The sequence below is a fragment of the Neoarius graeffei genome, chromosome 10 (genome assembly GCF_027579695.1).
Source record: "Neoarius graeffei isolate fNeoGra1 chromosome 10, fNeoGra1.pri, whole genome shotgun sequence".
In the NCBI taxonomy this organism is placed as follows: domain Eukaryota; kingdom Metazoa; phylum Chordata; class Actinopteri; order Siluriformes; family Ariidae; genus Neoarius; species Neoarius graeffei.
The window spans coordinates 15,764,368-15,784,452 of record NC_083578.1 but is presented as its reverse complement, the minus strand read 5'-3'; the positions used below and the strand labels follow the sequence as shown (position 1 = coordinate 15,784,452).

Below are 20,085 nucleotides of genomic sequence, written 5' to 3'. Positions count from 1 at the left end.
GAACGCTATCACCCCTGCTAATGTAAACACCACCTAAGGACTTCCCTAGCAGAAGGAAGCTTTCTCCCAGACAGTTCCTTGGGAGTGGGACCAATTAACCAAACATAATTGTCCTTTCTGGTGTTGTGCTTTGCACCACCGGTACTACTTGTATTACTGTTGCTAGCCATCTGAAAAACAGAGAAAGACAAACATTCACAACTTCATCAGCATATTACGATCAGTGCTCATTGTTTAAGAAGCCCTTAGTGCATGAAAGTTAACCTTCTATCAGTCTATAAACTCTTCCTGCCTCTTCTTTTTCATAGAAGTGGCATATTCCCTCTAGAACTGTGACTTTTTGGGGGTTTGAGATCTTCTCTGCAACAGTCTACGCACCAACTAATGTTAATGGCTTAACCCAGTGGTTCTCAACCGGGGGGGCGCGCCCCCCTGGTGGGGCGCGGAGGTACTCCAGGGGGGTCGCGAGTAGGCTTCATGTATGGAGGAAAAAAAAAATCTGGGGCTAACAGGCTATAGTAGCTAAGCAGATGCAACACATTTACCCATGTCAAAATGCAGGACATTGGACTATTACATACAAATCAATACTATTATAAAATCTATCATCAATCTATCATAAAATCTTGTGTGTAGGTTATTTTAAGCCCGTGACGCGAACATGACGCAACGTCACGTGAGTGAGTCTGCATACCGTGGCCACCGTGTGAGTGCTTGCCACACACACACTAGTCTGGTTTCTTGCCGAGTTAACTCGTGCCGACTCTCGCTAGTCTACTATCATCAATCCATCGATACAGCGCAAAACCCAAACAGTCTTTTTAAAGACTACTACCCCACACTGTATTTTTGCTTTCCCCATTTCAGCTCTACCCAAATAATTTGTTGTTTTTGTTGTTTTCTTACTGCTAGTCTACTATGGATAATGCTACTACTGCTGCTACTGCTACTACTACTACTACTACTACTAATAATAATAATAATGATAATAATAATCTAGCCCAGGGCTGGCTGGCTATCTATCTATCTATCTATCTATCTATCTATCTATCTATCTATCTATCTATCTATCTGTCGATATAAGGTGCTGTAGGTCGGGTGGCGTCACTGCGGGTGAGTGTGTTTGGGGGGGGGGGGGGGGGGCGAGAAGAGGGGCCCCCAACTGCAATGAACCAGCTTTGGTGGGGCCCAGGTTGCAAAAGGTTGAGAACCCCTGGCTTAACCCGATTTGCAACCTCGTGTGGCACCTCTAAATATTAACCAATTTTTCTGAAATTTTGCTTGTTGCCTTCTTTTAGCCTATGTAAAAAAATGGTAGGGTGGTCAGAATGTTTTGGTAAAAAAAAAATTTTCCCATACATTTCGGGACCACCCTAGTGTTGGCGTAGAAAATCTTTTCCGTTTGCACGTTTAATAAGGCCTCTGCAAAGAAGAGGAAACATTCGCAGGAGTTTATCTTTAACAGTGAAGATCACTTCGATTTGTTTTGACTGTCCAACTCTGTAACTGTTTCTCTGAAATAAATGCTTATTAATAATGCAGAAAATACTGCAAGCTTTTTACTGAGCACACTGATTGATTATAAAGGGAATTTATATTGTGCACTGTATTAAGGACGTACTGTAGATGGATTTATACGATGGCGACGATACTTGAGCACTATATCGTCACCTCATCCTGTGTCTTAACTGCTTCTGTCTTCTGTAGGTGCTGCAGTTCTGCTGAATCTGGAAATAAAGGAAAATGCCTTGGTAAGTGCCGGTAATGGTAGAAGAGCATGGTGTCTTGACTGCATAGATTTGGGCGTGTCCTATCAGGCCTGCCCAAACTGAAATGCATTTGAATTCAAATCAGTGTAAATGCTTTATTTAATCACCTCTTTCTTTGCATATCAGAGTCAGCTGGACATTCCTTTTAAAGTCAAGGCGGGGCATATAGGTGAGTCAATTTCACTATAATTTCAAGCGCTGTAGGTTTTCTTGGGCATCTTCTCTTTTTGTGTGTGAGAGAGATTTGGTGATTAAGTTCTGCAATACATCAAACAGTAGGCCATGAGCTAATATGCTAAGGCTTGTGTTTTGTAGCACCGGAGCTACGAAACTAACCCTTTGTTCACACTAGCAAACAATAGGAGACGGTTAATCTTCTACATACGACAAGGTTGAAACTTTGAGTTAGATTTTTGTGACATCGGTGTGAAAAAAATATTATTGAATAAACAAAGGCCCTATATGCAATGTTTTGTGTTTTCCTTATAGAAAAAATGCTGTAGTTTCAGAATATAACACCTAAAAAGCTGTATGATCAGCCCTTACTTGACTTTTTGCATGATTTTTACTAAAAAGTAGGCGAAAATGACATTTTTGGTGACCAAATATTTTGAACATCCACATTAATCCTGTTGCAGTTTGCAAAATAGTGATAAACTTGCTATCTATTAACCTTAGAATAAGAGTTTATGTTGTGTTCTTTTAAATAAGTGTCAGTTTCAGTGGCTGCAGCAAGTAATGAGGTCATACCAGCCAGTTTCATCAACGAACGGCATGTGACAAAATTTTTAGGAATTTTGAGCTTCTGGGTAAGGATGTGGCTTTTCATTCTTCCTGTTGAGTTTATATAATGATAAACCTGCATGTATTATACATCAATCTCTTTGTAATTTTGTTGGGAATAAGACAGTACCCAATACATAAGTTAATTCTAACACCAGATAAGTAAAATTAGTACTTTTACTAACCCTACCCCATCAATTTTCAGTTCGTGAAAAAAATACACACTGTTGTAAAAAAAAAAAAAAAACTTGCAGTCATTCAATTTTGAATGTAGAGTTACCAAAATTTAATCAATTATACCCATTTATATGGACTACAACCAGTTTACATTATTTTGGTCTAAAATCTTTTCTGAAATGAGATCAAGTTTTTTTTAACGACACAATTTCACATCCGTTTTTACCAATTTTTCAAGTATTGTCATGACCATTGAATGATGAAGTCAATCGACCCAATCGACTATTAAAGATTTTGCATAAATGATGTCATTTTCAGATTCCTGAGAAAATTTGACCCTATACTGATATATTTTCAGTCCATATATCACAAATTGATTTTTTTTTTTTTTTTTTACCCTAAATGTCACGAAAATCTAACTCAGTCCTCGAACCTTGTCATACACGTATAACACAGAGCTGCGATTTCATAAACGGTGCAACAAGAACCATTCGTGTTTAGGCTTTCTCAGTTCTGTGCAAATTAGGTATGTGAGAGTAAAGTGACCTCCAAATGACTGGCTTGAATGATGACTCTGGATTGTACAGTTAGAGATTTCATCAGTTCCCCATTTGCGACTTTAGTTTCTGTCTGCAGCTCATCATCATTAATGTTCCCCATCTGCCGCTACAGCAGGTTGGGTGCCCAGGATCTCATCCAATAAGGGCAGGAACCTCTGTTTGTTCTGCATCTCCCTCTGTAGTTGGACTGGGGCAAGTCCAGTTAATTTTTCATAGATTGTCCAGATGTTACGAGCGTATGGCTTGTTAGAAAGGAACAGTATTTGTTTTTGCAACGTAGAATTAGAAAGTCTTATAACATGAGCAATATACTTCATGTGTTGAGTAAGGTAGAAAGTACGGATTGATGAGGAGCGAGTGAGGAAGAGTATATCGTTGTTGGTGTATTTGTAGTGCCAGTCGACATCGTCCTCTACAGCTGGGATTCTACCGCTACCTCTTGGTCTTTTTTTTTTTTTTTTTTTTTTTTTTTTTTTTTTTTTTTGGAGGATTAACGCGTTCGAAGCCATTGCGGACAAGTTTTCTGAGAAAATTCATCCATGTGGATTCCAGCTTTGCCAGCTGCGAGGCATTAAAGCCTAGGTCACAACCGGACGTACGATTTTTTTTTGGCCGTGTGATTTTTGGTGTTTCCCAAATCGCTGCGTTTTTTTTGTTCGTGGAGAAAGATGCACGTTGGCCGTAAGTTTGTCTTGCAACCTGGAAAAAAATGTAAGCGCCCATAGTTTGTTTGACATGGCAAAGAACCTCTGCGGCTGGTCTACGGCTTGAAAATCAGCACGTCACACGTGCGCCCTCCGTGCGTTTCTTGTGTTTTTTGCACGTAGACCGGCCGTAGGAGCACGTACAGCCGGTTGTGACCTAGGCTTAAGGTAACATGCCTGAGTACTGTAGGTGAGGCGATTGCGAACATAAGCGGTTAGAAACTTTACACGTGTGGACAACTTTTATCCGACGGTCTGCGAGTACAGTTTTTAACTCCTTCCCCTTTTTATGAGCTGAAGCAGTGCGCTGGACTGTGAATACTGAATGGCCTTCCTCATTTGATATAGTATGATCAAGATAGGTGAAGCTGATAACATTTCTCGATAGGCGTATCTCTCATTTTAATGAGGGAGCTCAACGCCACCTTCTCTAGAGGAACATTAAAACACATTGTCTTTGTTTTGGATGCCGATATTGTTAGTCCAAACCTGGTAAACTCCTCATGGCAGATCCTCAGCATATTCTCTATTTCGGAAACGCTTTTACAGAAGATGACAATATCATCTGCATAACTAACTTGGATGAGGGGAGTCTCTCCCTTGCAAGGATGCGCCCATCGTTGACTTCTGCTTGTACAAGTAAAAGGAATTTCATACTTGATGAGGACACCGGGCTCAGATATTTCTTGATAAACCCGGTCTAGAATACACCTCAGAATGAAGTCAAGGAAGATGTTGAAGATACAGGGGGATTCTAGGCCTCCTTGCCTACAGCCAGAGAAAGTCTGGAAGGCTGATGTTGCATGCTTGATTGCTGCTGATGTTCAATTGTAAATACACTTCAACAACCCGACAAGCGTTTTTGCTCCGATTCGTATCTCTAAGATCTTGAAAAGAGTATCTCGGTCAGTCCGGTCCTAGGCTGCTTTTAGATCAATAAAGCAGCAGAACAGTTCACCCTCATGATTGTCGAACATTCTTCACAACAAAGATCGCATCATTAGTGGACTTGTTTGCTCTAAAACCAAACTGAGTTGCCAGGAGAAGTACTTCATAGATTGGTCTCAACCGCTCAACTATTATCGCAACAGAAAGTGTGGAGCATGTGGCAGTGATGGAGATACCGCGGTAATTACTTGGATCCATCTTATCTCCTTTGTTCTTGTACAGGCATGTGATCAATGAGTGAAGCCACTCATTGGGCACGGTAGAGGTTGACCAAATAAGAGTTATCAGGGTGTACAGCAGAGAAACCAGCTTTACTGAGGAATTATATTTATATATAACAGCTAACTGATGTGCAAAAACGAAATAAAAACTTAGCATGTTATCATCGTATTGTGTCATGACATTACCTTACAGGCATTTAGCAGATGCTCTTACAGGGCTTTCCACAAGCACCGGCTGCCGGCCATACACAATTAAGTCCAGCCGGCTACTTTAATGACTATTATTTTTGTAGCCCACAGGCTCTAAATATTAATTGATTTTAATAAAATTAAATGTTTATATAACGGACTGACAATGTCAAACTGAACTGCACTCATTTAAGTTGTGATTCACGCTGTTTGTACCGATAATAACCACAAATTCCCCGCCGACTTCGTTGATCAAGGGAGAGTAACTCATCCGCGGCCCCGACATGCGGTGTGTGTGTGCGCACTCGGCGGAGGCAGTAGTGTGTCGGGGCCGTCGGAGGGAACAGAAGCAGAGATGACGCTTATTTTGTCTCCAGTAAACCAGTCTTCTCTCGTTCAATTACGTGCTGGCATCAAAAGACACCGTTGGTTGTAAATGAACCCAAACCGAGTCGTTGGAGTGTATTTTCATACACAAATGGAGAAATGTTCGCTGAGTGTTTAATTGTGTAGCCCCACTGCAGACCGTTGTCGTTGTTAATTCATAGCATGCTCAGTTGTGTGAATGTGTCATGCACTGAAAATAAGAGATTTACAAGCCAGGAACGCCTCATGATGCAATATGTGAGCTTGTATAGCCTATTACTGTTTATTTTCGGTGCACAAATCAGTTTTCATTGGTGCATTAGTGTCTGGCATACACTAATGAATAAAAAAGATGCAATATGTTGTAGTAATAATAATAGAGCAAATGTCTGAGAAATTAATAGTTTGTCTATTATGCAGGCATACTTAGGCTAATAATAATATGAACGGTTTTTGAATAATGCTCTCCTGCAATAAATAAATGGTCTGTGGAAAATACATTTAATCCTGGGAACTGCGTGCACAGGAGTTTTTGTGTTTACTCCCCCCCCCGGCTGGCTACTTATTTGTCATGGCTGGCTAGTATGAGCCTTAGTGGAAAGCCCTGCTCTTATCCAGAGCGACGTACCCAGGGGGCGCAGTTGGGGGTTACGTGCCTTGTTCAAGGGCACTTCAGCCGTCCCTGCTGTTTCAGGGAATCAAACTGGCGACCTTTTGGTCCCAAAGCTGCTTCTCTATCAATTAGGCCATGGCTTCCCCATGTCCTAAGCAAGTTCTTGTTAAATGTGTATGGAGACATGATTAAGAAGCTTGGAAGGAAGTCATATACCCCTTTTCCACCAAATCAGTTCCAGGGCTGGTTCGGGGCTGGTGCTGGTTCACAACTCGTTCAACTCGCGAGCCAGCTGAGAACCAGTTTGCTTTTCCATAGCTCACGGTGCTAAGGGAAGCCACGTATTACATCGCTGTATACGTCAGTTACGTCGCTACGTTTGCATAAACCTTGGTACGAATATCGAAGCAAAAACAACACGGAAGAAGCAGCAGCAACAACAATAATAATAATGGATGACTTCGTGTTTGTACAGCTGCTGCTTCTCGTCGCTTAAAAATGGCGATCTTTCGCAGTCTTGTAATTGTTGTTGGTCTTAACAACTCCCAGCGGTTCTTTCCTCTGGCCCAGCAAAGAGTTGGTGCTAGCCTGGAACCAGTTTTTCTGGTCCCAGAGCCAGTTTTTTGTCAGTGGAAACAGAAAACCCGGTTCCAAACTAAGCACTGGCCCCGAACCAGCCCTGGAACTGCTTTGGTGGGAAAGGGGCAATAATGATCATAGGCGCCTCTGGTGAGAGTACCAAACTAGTCAAGTTTAGTATGCTTTGCTAATCTGCCAAGGAAGCTGAGCACTCACTACTCAGAGTTAAACAACGAACTTTTACCCTGATTTACGTAATTTGGGTTTAATGGATTTAGCTTTCAGAGGTGTGTGTGTGTTTGTCCAAACAACAGAAGCAGTCAATAAACACCCACAAGAGACAAAGTACAAGCCACACAAGAAACTTGTGAACGTAGGGCTGTGTTGCTAGCAAGTAACAGCAGTCTGGCTCACTCAGTCTTTCCTATAACCACATGTCTCTAGTAATAGTGCAAGTTATGATGGTTGATCTGGTACAGATTGTTGTACTAGTAATGATCTTTCCTTTTTTGATGCGAGACACAGCAGAGCAAAAGTCTGACCAGTGAAGCGAAAAAAAAAGGCTCAAAGGAAGAATATGGCTTTCAGTGATTTGCTTTCAGCGATTCCCCGCCCCCTCGCCTTTCACGTGCAAATCAAATTCGCGTGATGAAGTGCTATAGACACGGATAGGATCGGAAGAGAACTCTGAGCACGCAGACCTCCACCAAGGACAATAGTCAACCCTTCTGTGATATGCAAATCTGCAACTGCAGCCAGTTTGTCAGGAAATGCAGTACTGTGCAAAAGGCGCATGTAAAGAAATGCTGGAGACCAAAAATGGCTAAGGCCCTGTCCACACGGCAATGGATTCAGGTGAATCTGATGATAATTGTTTATCGTTTCGGCCTGGCGTCCACACGGCACCGGCGTTTCGGGTGCCCCAAAACGAAATCTTTTGAGAACGGGTTCCAGAGTGAAAAAATCTGGCAACGGCGCCGTTGCGAAGTCGTCTGGATGAGTAGAACGGATTTGTTTACGATGACGTCACAACCACATGACTAGAACAAGCAGCACTCTCGCCGTTTTGTATGAACCACTGCATTGCATTCACTTTTGTATACAGCTTTTCTTTTAAATAAACAAGTAACTGAACCATTTCTTGAATTTTTTTTTTTTATTGGATAAGACTGCTTTTCAAAATGTTCACACACAATATAAAAAGTTATATAAATTATATAAAAATGCTTTTCAAAATGTTCACACACAATAAGAAAATTAAGTTATATAAAACTATGCACACTAATAAAACTAATTTGTACACACAGAAGGCACGATTTCCTCGCGTAGTCGCAGCCGCCATCTTGTTGTTGTGTGTTTGTTCCTGTGAGTGCTTCACGCCGGGTAGAAGAAGGGGTTTATGCGTGTAACAGACGTTGCGTTGTGTTGTTCACCAGTCTTTTTATTCTGAAGAAATGAGACACAAATACACTGCTGAGGACGGGCTGCAAACGTCCAGTGGCATTGGCGCTTACATTTCCAAAACGAACGTAAAGAGGCCAGCGCCTCGTTCCCATAACTACCTGCGCTCTTAAAGGGCCAGCGCAGAATTTCCCCACCACTACACACAATGGCAAGTGGAAAAAAATAAACCCGTTACATGCGCATGCGTCCTACTACTTCTATTGTTCTGGTGTCTCCGATGGGACCGTCTTGCAGCGCACGTAGAGGTGTGGCATGTGTATTGCATCGTTTGCAGCAAGCGTTGCGTTGCCATATGGACCTGATATTTTACTGATCCGTTGCCCATGTGGACGCGATATTTGTTTTACCCGCTAAAAAAAAAATCTCGTTGTCGTGTGGATGTAGCCTAAATGAACCAAAGTCAGTATTTGGTGTGAGACGACCCTTTGCTTTGAAAAAATAAAATAAACTCATAGTCTCAGGTCCAATGAGTGCAGTTTGATAAGGAAATGAGCTGTAGGTTTTACTGAGCGTCTTACAGAACCAGCCACGGTTCTTCTGGACACTTTGACTGTCCCACTCGCTTCTTCGTTTTGCCCCAAAACCCAGCAGCCTTCAGTATGTTTTCTTTCTTAGGCTGAAAAGTGCTCTCTTGTGATGTAATATGCTGCTCAGATCCAAAAAAAATTTCCTGTCACATTTTAATTTTGTGCTGGGAAAATGAACGAACGTTTGGAGCTCTAAAATGTTTTTGTAATGTTTTGACTCGATAATGTAGAAGTCATAAAATGGAAATCTGTAACTAAGTTTTGTATAAAAAAAAAAAAAATAGGATGCCTCAGACTTTTGCATAGTAATGTTTTTCTAGAATTATTAGACTGCGTGTGTATCCCGGAGGATTACTGGTACCCGTGAATGTGGACTGTGATATGGAGTCACCGTATTTCTACATTGGCTATGTTTTTGTCTCTGTCGAACTTTACTGCCGTCTAGGGCTGTAACGATATGCGTATCGAAATCGCGATACGCAGAGCCACGATCCATATCGCGATACAAGAAGGCAGAATCGCGGTACACCCTTTCAAACTTCTCAGCCCAAAAACAGAGGCGCTTCCAAACTTCAATTTATGAATACTTTACTTTTTATTTAAATTACATTTTAAACTTACTTAAATTACTTTTATTTTTTTATATCTATTAGTAAGTCGTTTTTTCGCCGACCTGCGACAATCTTCTGCGAGTCACGCAACGTCCACACTCGCCACTGGCAGAGCATTCATTTCTTTTAAGCGGTCGCCATTCTGGTTGCGACGCGGGGAGCGAATCTGTAAACAAGCAGCTCATTGGCTGGCTAGGTGTGCCACAAGCCAATCACAATCACTTGACCGGAAAGGCATGCAGTGTTGCCAGATTGGGCGGGTTTAGGTGCTTTTTGGCTGGTTTTGAACATATTTTGGGGTGAAAAACGTTAGCAATATCTGGCAACACTGAAGGCATGTCTGCTTGGGCGGAAGCCTTCTGCAGCAGTTACATTTTGACACGCGAGCAATGTTTCACCATAAAAATTCCGTAATTTCCATCTGTTTTCCACGATCACAGAAAATCATTGGCCCTATGAGAGTGAGACAGTGAGAGAGGCCCCCCCCCCCCCCCCCCCCCCCCCCCCCAAAAAAAAATCTTAACGGATTTACACGATTTGGAAAAATGACTTTTTCAGAACCGAAAAAACCAGAGCTTCCGGCTCAACAGTATTATTTTGAGAAATAAAACAATCTTTGGATATACATTTGTTCATTTTTGCATACATATTACTCATTCTCTGCAGTGGTCTGAATTATTTGTTATTAAATAGTTAATGTAAGTAAGTAAATGTTAAGTCAAATTTACTACTTTAAAAAAAAACATTTAAAAAAAAATCGTGGGCGTATCGAATCGTGGGTCAAAAATCGCGATACGAATCGAATCGTGAGTTGGGTGTATCGTTACAGCCCTACTGCCGTCTACTGGATTTTAAGATGCATGGCGTCGTTGAGTGCGGACTTCCACCAACAAGCGCATTAATATAAACCTGCGATTTGAATTAACGCCAGCATGACTGACTGACAGCTGCTTTTACAGAAAGCCTCCGTTACTTTTTCGCTACGTTAGCCTCCATTGTAGCACCAGTGTGAAACCAAAACACATGAAGTGATATTTAAAAAAAAATTCCAGCCTAGCATGGTGGTTCTTTTAAACTGTGTGTTGATTGGTTGATTTTAAGTTGTCAGGAAAATGATATGAATGAATAAATGGTAAGTGTGATTTTGATGTAGGTTCACTAAATGAATAAAGCAGATCTTTTGTAAAGCAGATCTTTTCATGTTTGCTTACAATGTTTTTGCAATGTTTGGGTCCATCAGGCCGCCTGGAACTGAAGATCCCGTGGAAGAATTTGTACACGCAGTCAGTGGAGGCGACACTCGACGAGGTCTACTTGCTCATCGTCCCCACTGCCAGTAAGAGCCGTTAATCACACCCATATCTCATGACATTCCTCATATCCTGTCAAAATTCCACACAATTCCTTTGTGCGACCTGGAATTTCATTTACCGAAATGCTCATGTGGCCTTTCCTTATGCAGAGATTCAATCATAATTTCTTGTACATCTTTTTAACAGGGTCTCTGAGTTATAAGCATTACATTTCTCTAAATTCGCTCGTACATTGCTGCTGTTTTCAGACCGCACATGTTACTAATCTAGTGTCCTTTTTTATTTTTTATTTTTTAAATGTACAATTGAAACGAATTTGAAAACATCTGACATCACAGACATGGGATAACTTCGCCCACTAAGGTATACTTGCTCTGTATAGATAGATAGATAGATAGATAGATAGATAGATAGATAGATAGATAGATAGATAGATAGAAACAAGTGTTTTACTGGGAAATACGTGACTTGTATCTTTTATTTTTTTCATACGTGCTACATCTTGGACCTGGAGATTCAAAATGGTGATGGGTCCGTCGCAGAAACTGGCCTCTCATTTGGGACATTATGGTCAAAAAATAAATTTTCTAATTTTTTTTTTTTGCATTTACCGAACACTCAGTGTTTCTTTTGTCATGTTTAATAAGAATAAAGATAGCGTCTCGCTTTATCTGGCCTCCACTGTGGAACATTATTTTTGATTCCAATTCAAATGCTTTTGTAAAATTGATTTCCATATAAAATAACTCCATCATGAAGAATTAAAGCCCCTCCTTCACAGAGGAGTGAAAATATTGAATAAATTTCCTCTTTTTGATTGCTTGGGTTAAAAATGCCAAGTTATGATGACTGAATTGATTATTCACTTAAATATGAATAATATGATGCGTTTTGGGTATTTGATATGGCGAAATAGGACACAATGGAAAAATCAAGAACACACCGGAAAGATGAGAATAACGGCGGTGGTAAAAGAACAGCGACTGTGCCGGCTGAAGGTCGCGCGGGTCTCTGCTGTGGCGCGCGAGCAACGGGACATCACTACCGCACCGGACGGAGCGCGAGGCGGGGGCGGGGCAAAACGACTGGCTGTAGATTCCATCAAAAGTTGGATCTAAATTGACCATGGTTGCAAAATATTGGCCAAAAATACGCAGACACTACGAAATATGAAAGTAAGATGAAAAAGAAACATTCTGTTGCCTTATACTGCAAGACTAAAACAAAATAAAACTGTCAAAACTCGCCTTTTCAGTGATAACGTCCGAACAGATCACCCGCGTAACAGAAAGACCGCAAATGGAAGCGCGATCAACTTCTAACTGTTGGAGTGGAAAATTCCATTCTACACATGCAAATTGTTAATGTGTGTCCTTCCCCGCACACAAATAACACGCTACGGTAAAAAATAGACCACGACTCATTTTATAGCTCAGAAATTCATACAAGACCAGCTACCATCGTAACATATTCTGTAAGAAACATATTCTATACCTAACTTTCAGCTTTCGTTTTAAAAAACAAAATCGCAGATTTATAACTAAATGTTTATATGGTGTAGTGATTTTAAGTTCCTACTTTTGGTGAGGTCGTGACCTTGACCCTGAGGCTTTCCGTTTAGATCAAAACACACGATCGTATTGGTTTTGGGTCTGCGGAAAATGGAGTTACGACGGTGATCAGATATTTTGCATGATGTTTTATTACGGTTATGATTATTCTGTGAGCGCACCAATCCTTAGGTGTATAAAGTTACGACTTAAAATACAATTAGTGATAACTGTAGACTTCTCAGTGGACTACAACCTTTTTAAGGGAATGCGATGTAGTCAACCATTTATCATGTCCCAGATCAAGCCGCCAAATTTGCGGAATTTTTGCCAAATTCTGAATATTCACATCAGAGATTTAGTTTTATCTGTATTTCTTTCATCATTTTATTTCAAATTAAAACCATCACCATTCAAAACCATATAATTTCTTGACTGTGAGTATATTTAGTGGGGGACCCCACAGTACCCAGTTTCTGAGACAGACCCTGATATAAATCTGTACACGTCACTCATGAGGAAATTGATGAATTGTTTTTTGATAAATCTGGGTACTTTTTGTTTGTCTAATACAATAAAAAGAAAACCACATGTTACAGTAGATTGAACATATGAAGTTTATCTTCTTGTGTTGAAAAACTCGCACTTTTCGTACAAAATGCGTCACAGTTCTGAGTGACATGTTTTCTGATGTTTCACTCCGATGACATCACTGCCAGTGTTTTCCCGCTGACTGGATGCGCGTTGTCAAAATAGCAGACAAGTTCAAAATTAAAATTCTTTTGATTGACTTGTGGATGGGTTTTTATTCCCCGCTGGCTGAAAGTGACCCGAAGGGGGATTATGTCATGGCGATGTCATTCCCAGGAAGGGTACTCGCATTCTGAAATCAACTCCTCTCGCAATTTTTGGAGGAATTTCACGAAATGTGGCAGGATTCTTTGTTATATGTCGGTAATATTACAATTTTGTTCGATTTGGTCGCATTTTACCAGAGTTATGGCCTTCTCGCATAGATATAGTTGCCAGCAGGGAATATTGTGCCGGGGATGGGGCACAGAAACTTTTTGCGGATGTGTCCATATAATATAAAGAACATGACACAGTGGTGCGAAGATTTGAAGTTTCTCTTGGAGTGGTGAAAATATTTTCACTCGTGAATATATTCACCACTCGATCTTTGTGCAAGTGTGTAATATCCTCTACGGATTGTACGTTTTATTATTGCAGCTCACCACAACAATCAGAAATGTTGGCCTTTATCTCCTTCGTTCACTTTCTTGTGTAAACATAACCTGAATAGTGTGTGCTTGGATATATATATATTTTTTTCTTCCTCCCACAACACATCACAAATGCACGAGTCTCTGGTTTTTAATTCAGTCAGCTGGCCTTTCCACAGGAAAATCTTTAGCTAGAGACACACCGCAGTATGGGCATGGAAATGGAAATTTAGCCCCAAAAACGTCTGGAGAACAGCAAGTCCTTTAGTTACGTGGTTATGATCCATCTCTGATTAGAGACCATTTCTTTTATGCAGTATTTATTTATTTATTTATTTTTTCTTCTCCCTAATATAGAAGTCACAGTTGGGCTGACATCTATGGAAGATGTTGTAAATAAATTTAATATATTTTAAACATAGATGTGTGTACATTTAAGAAATGGGGATAAATTATTCTCCTTACGGTACATGTGCATTATTTTGAAGAGCATTTTAACGCCTGAAACGGACAAAAGTACGTAAACACCTGCCCATCACACTCGTGGTGTTCCCCGTAAGTGTTGCCAGAAACTTGGAAGCACATAATTGTACAGGAAGTCTCTAGTGCAGCCTTTCTGTGCCGTCTGGCTTCGTTAGGGGTGCCGTCAAAAATTCTAACATTGAAATAAATAAAATGAATTAAAATTCCAAAAAATGATAGTTACACTAATGCAGATCATCGCCGCCTCATGCATCATCAAAATTCGTCTCATGGCCCCCTTTCCCATGTCGCAACGTCACTGCCGGGGTCAGCGTGACTGCGTATATTTTATATGGGGGTGCCTTGAGAATTTGCATACTTCTGAAGGGTGCCGTGACTGAAAAAAGGTTGAGAAACGCTGCTCTAGTGTCCCAGACCTGTTCCAGCATGATAATGTCCCTGTACACAAAGCGAGCTCTGTGAAGACGTGGTTTGCCAAGGTTGGACTGGAAGAACTCTAGTGTCCTGCACAAAGCCCTGACCCCCCCCCCCCACCCCACTGAACTCCAGAAACGCTGACTCGACCTCCTCACCCAACCCAACATTAGTGCCTGGCCTCACTAATGCTCTTGTGGCTGAATGGAAACACACATTCCTGTAGTTACGCCCCAAAATGTAGTAGAAAGCTTTCTCAGAAGAGTGGAGGTTTAACAAGCACATATAGGCGTGATGGTTGGATGTCCACAAACTTTTGGTCATGGTGGTGGGTGGGGTATTTCTTTTTTGTCCCCCCCCCCCAAATTCTCACCTGTGTAACTTTACTAAATGCCACTTTAAATGTAATTTTAACAGCAAAAATTATTACATTTAATTTGACGGCTTCACATTTCTGAAGTTTTCACTGACTAATTGCCATGTGTAGCAGTAGGGGTGTTCACACGGCAACTTTTACTCCGGTGTAGCACCGGGGCTGCCCCGGTACAGCGTTCACACGGTACAAAGTTATACCGGTGTAGCCCCTGAAAGCTGCTTAAACCGGTGCAAATCTAACCCTGCTCGGGAGGTGGTTTAAGAAATTTACTCCGGAGTAAATGCTAGTTTGCGGGGCAGCACCGATATAAAATGGGACGTCTGAACGCTACAGGGGTAGACTCGCTACGCGTGAGGAGAGTTGATTACATACGGGCATTGCATAATTTGCATCCTGGTATTTTGCGCTTCCAAAATGGCGAATATCAACAACAACAGAACTGCGTGTCTTCCAGTGTTGCCAGATTGGGCGGTTTTAAGTGCATTTTGGTGGATTTGAACATATTTTGGGCTGGAAAAAGTCAGCAATATCTGGCAACACTGGTGTCTTCATCCACGTTGTTTTCCCGGCGCTTGATGATGCCATGACAACCGGGAAAAGGAAGTACATTTTCACGCATGCGCATATTTCATTTCCGCATTATTACTATCGGAAATGATAGTAATAATGATAGGAAATGATAGTTATAAAAGGAAATGATATCAAAACTTTATTACTATCAAAGGAAATGATAGTAATAAAGTTTTTGCTACTATTGCACGGTCGCAGAAACTGCCGTGTGACCGCAAGTGGGGCTGCACCGGTGCTAACACGCTTCTCTCTAGTAAGCAGGTTTGTGACGTGTGAACGCTCCACAAAATTTACACCGGTGTAAGATATATCGCAACAAAATACATCGGTGCAGCATCGATGCAAATATGTGCCGTGTGAACAGGGCTAGTGATAGTGATGTATAATGATGTATACAAATAAATAATCTGTTCTGCACTAAAGCTGGGCATACGCTGTGCGATTTATTATTATTATTATTATTATTATTATTTTATTTATTTTTTTTTTTTCCCCAATCGCGGTATTGAGCTGCTGCTCACACTGTACGAGTGAATCGCAGGGGTAAACAGCACGCAGCTTACGATTCCTGTTCTCACACTATACGATCTGATGCTCGGATCTGATGCTCGGATGCGATGCTCAGGATTTCAAACAGGTTTGATTTTCATCAGATCGATCGGGAGGAGGTCATGAGGTGTTAATCGCTTGTCGTTACCCCATGTATACTACACGATCCGAGACGCATGATTGAGCCAAAACTCGGCCCGATCTCCAAAATAGTCGCACAAGTGAAAATCAGGCCAAAAATCGCACAGTGTATGCCCAGCTTAATGCATTAAATCTTATCGACAACACATTTTAACCAGAACTGTATTAAATATTTATAAATACAGTTAAAAACCTTTGAGTAATCGTAATGATAAAAAAAATGACGGTATATTCCATAGTTGCTTACTATGGTAAGTATTGTATAGAACAAAATCTTTGAATGTGAATAATATTGTAATGTATAGACCCCTTCGCATGTTTGTAAACAGACCGACCGTTGCCAGGATGCGCGCGCAGCCTGGACTCAGAAACAATGGCGCTGCCCATAGACCGGCATTATGAGCTGTCAGATTATGCCAAACAATTGTCGTTACAAGATCGAGAATGCTACATAAATAAGTTAACTCTAACAAGTGGACATCGCCTACCGGATCCGTATTTAATTAAAGAGTGGACGGACGATGTTAGTAAGTTCCCTGGTATACAATGGCCAGATATATACTCGTACCTTATTGACAAGACTTCAGTGTACACCCACGAAAAACTTCGTGCCTACAAGTCTTTAGATGCATATGATTATGTGCGGGCATGTACAACTTGATTAACAATGGGCCATTCATATTCATTTTGTTTTAATCAAATTATGCCAGTGATGTGATGGCAATGTGGCTTTAGCTACAACAGCAAATACCAACACTAAACAGCAATTTGCAGGAGGTAATGGCATGAAAGGAATGATAGTGTAAAGAGTGCAGCTAAGAGAAATCAGAGCTGCGTAAAAAGCGAGAGGCAGAGAGCAGAAATGAAACTGAACAGGGCGGGAGCTAGGTTAGAGCAGTCAACGTACTGTAAGTTGGCATTTAGAGTGAGGGCACACAATTTTACCTTTCCATCCTTGCTTTAAAATTGTGATTTTCGGCATACGCAAATAACGATGGCACAAAATCTGGACTGCTTGAGTCAAGCGAGACCTCTCCTACAAACAAAATTGCATGCAAAGCTAAGTTAACATGCTAACAATATTCATTACATTGTGTAACTATGACCAGCTAATCAGACAGACGTTACCAAAGTGTTTTGCTACATCAATAAATGACGACTAGAAAGAATAAAAAAGAAAGATTTAATAAATAGCCTGATCTTACCTGTGATGAAGTGGGCGCTGCAAACCCGTGCATTTTTGATGGTGCTTTCATCCCAGTCTACACGTTTGATGGCTTGTAGCCATAGACGTCGGCAATTTTTTTGGAATGGGTGAGATCCTGCTGGAATTCTGTACATTTTAACCCCATCACTGCTACGATTCCGACACCCGACAACACAACAACTAGGCATCGCTGAGTCTTTTTTGAGTCCAGGCTGCGCGCGCAATTTCCTCTTACATATGAATGACGTTTACTGCGAAGGGGTCTATACTGTACACATTTGAAAAGAATATAATTGTAGAGTCAAACAACGATAATGACCCGAAACGAGCCTGATCGGCTTCAAGTGCGTATTCTGGACCAGTTTAGTGGGTTTTTTTTTTTTTTTTTTTTTATATGAAAGTATGTCCCTTTACACACTCTTCCAGAAGGGTAATTTTGCACAAGGCCATCTGTCTACAGCAGAAAAAAATAAAACGCGTCTGAAAAATCACAAGCGAGTCTGGAGCCAGATTCGTGACGTTACCTGCGGAAGCGCCAGCAGGCTGCGCGAGCTTTGCATGGTTTCAGTGCACAGCCTGTGTACACCAAGCGCTCCCATTTCTCTCTCATTGTCCGGTCTTTTGGGAGACGATGAGTACTAATCCCATCAAGATTGGTGTTGCTACACCCTCCTACGATACATCTGTTAACCATTTTAATAATTACACGATAACGAAGAAATTTGCAGGTCGTTTTCTCATAAACAAACCAGCGCTGACGTAGGATTCAGAAGGAGGCGTCCCACACGCGACGTCATGAAAATCAATGTTTCCCGGGAAATCCAAATGCCAAGTTTTTTCAGAGGCGGACCAATTCGCCTCAAACGGCTTGATTTCAACTGAATTTTTCTGGTATTGCGCAAGGGAAAAAAAAAAATTGCAGACAGTGCAGAATGTTACAGATATTTGACCAAAAGTTTAATATAAAATAGGAGAATTGCATTGATCTTGCTCCTGAATTTACCCGTGATGTGCACTTTAAAGCGTTTCAGTTCTACTGGAGGTATCCTGTTTGAATTTAAATCCAGGGATTTGACATTTTGAAAAATGGTGTGTGTGCACATCAGGTATAAAGTATGATGCAGAAAAGGAGGAGAAGCAGCTGCAGGAGGCTCGGCAGAGGGAGCTTCAGAGGATCGAGGAAACCAAACTGAAAGCGGCAGAGCAAGGTTAGGATAAGTACTATGACTCTACAGACTTTAAAAAAAAAAAAAATTCTACACAATGACTTGTGTTTGAAACATTTTTTCTTTGTGCAGAAAATCCAAAGAGTGAAAAGCAGGACACCTTTGTGGAGAAACTGGTCACGCAGGTGATTAAAAACCTGCAAGTGAAAATTTCCAATATTCACATTCGCTATGAAGATAGTGTAAGTACTCAGTTTGACTGATCAGTTTGTTTATTTCCTGATTCATGCTTAGCTTCAGCAAGGTCAACAAGGTTTGTTTGTTTTTGTTTTTTTAAAACACAGGTCACCAATCCAAATTCACCTCTCGCGTTTGGAGTGTCTCTACACAACCTCAGTCTTCAGGTACCCCTTTTTTTGTTGTTGTTGTTTTCCCTCCAGCCCTGTTGTAAGTGATGAACAGTTCAGTATTAAAAAATTGATATAAAATAAAATACTTGGCCATATGTACGTAACAAATGGCAGCATGTTGTAAATGAAATCAATGGATTAAAACAGGGATAATTTGATTAGGTAAATTTTAAGTGACGATTGCTTATTTGCAGTAGGTGGAAGTTTATTTTCATAAAGTCTGGTTGTTTTCCATTTGCAGACAGCAGACTCAAACTGGAAACCCTGCCTGTTAGATGAGCAAGCCAAGCTGTTTTTCAAGGTAAACCCAGAGATGCCAATCACTACGATTCGTGCGTAGTCACTACGTTTTTGACAGTAGCACTACGAGGCTACGACCGTCTATTCAGTTTATATGGGATTCATACGATTTTAGCATGGATGCGGTTCGAAACGCGTGAATCTATAAGGGTTCACGATATTTTGCTGGTGTTCGGTACATTTGAGGCCAATTATCGCTTGATAATTCAATATTTTGACTGTATTTATGGTCAAAGTTTGCTTCGACCAGGGTTGTCATCCACCCAAAACACCATGTTCCGAATATGCAATGAACATTTCACGATATAGAGATCTTGCAGTCACGTGACCGGAAAGTACACAGCCGCCATCTTGTCGGTAAAAAACACAGCTGAATACTGCTGCACTCGTACAGAATGGATAAATTTCAACCGACAGACTACACGGCTCATTTTTCTAATGAACAGATAACTAGATACATGTCTAAAATAAACGATCTACAGATTAGTGACCCTTATGGCTTACCGGACCGAGTTTTCACGACCGCATCAGTGGATGTTGAACTGCCAGCGGAATACCCAGACGTGTATAATTACCTCATTAACTTTCCCTCGCTGTTCAGTGGTGAAGCACTGCGTGCTTATAAATCTCTGCACAGTTATCTTTACAGAAATTCAGGATTTGTCAGCGACTCAGATGTGGCATCTTGTAAACAAGAAAAAAATAATCCTCATTGGACGGGTAAGTCACTTAAGTATTGAGTATAGCACTGACCAGCCGATTATAGAATAGAATAAGGTAATTCCAGCTGTAATTCCAAATTGTCCGTCTTGTTTACCATGGATCTGGCGTTGGAGAGGTAGAGGCTTAGCAGTGGAGATTTGAGTGGCTGT

General features: G+C 41.0%; 1 protein-coding gene across 2 annotated transcripts in view; it reads left to right on the top strand.

The window, feature by feature from the left end:
- Nucleotides 1-20,085, top strand: part of vps13a (vacuolar protein sorting 13 homolog A) — a 238,157-nt gene that overhangs the window by 23,818 nt on the left and 194,254 nt on the right. For both annotated transcript variants that reach the window (XM_060931353.1, XM_060931352.1), the window contains exons 2-8: nt 1,708-1,751; nt 1,896-1,938; nt 10,752-10,847; nt 18,444-18,545; nt 18,636-18,745; nt 18,848-18,907; nt 19,155-19,214. In XM_060931353.1, the coding sequence (XP_060787336.1) occupies nt 1,708-1,751; nt 1,896-1,938; nt 10,752-10,847; nt 18,444-18,545; nt 18,636-18,745; nt 18,848-18,907; nt 19,155-19,214 (515 nt within the window). The remainder of the gene's footprint in view (nt 1-1,707; nt 1,752-1,895; nt 1,939-10,751; nt 10,848-18,443; nt 18,546-18,635; nt 18,746-18,847; nt 18,908-19,154; nt 19,215-20,085) is intronic.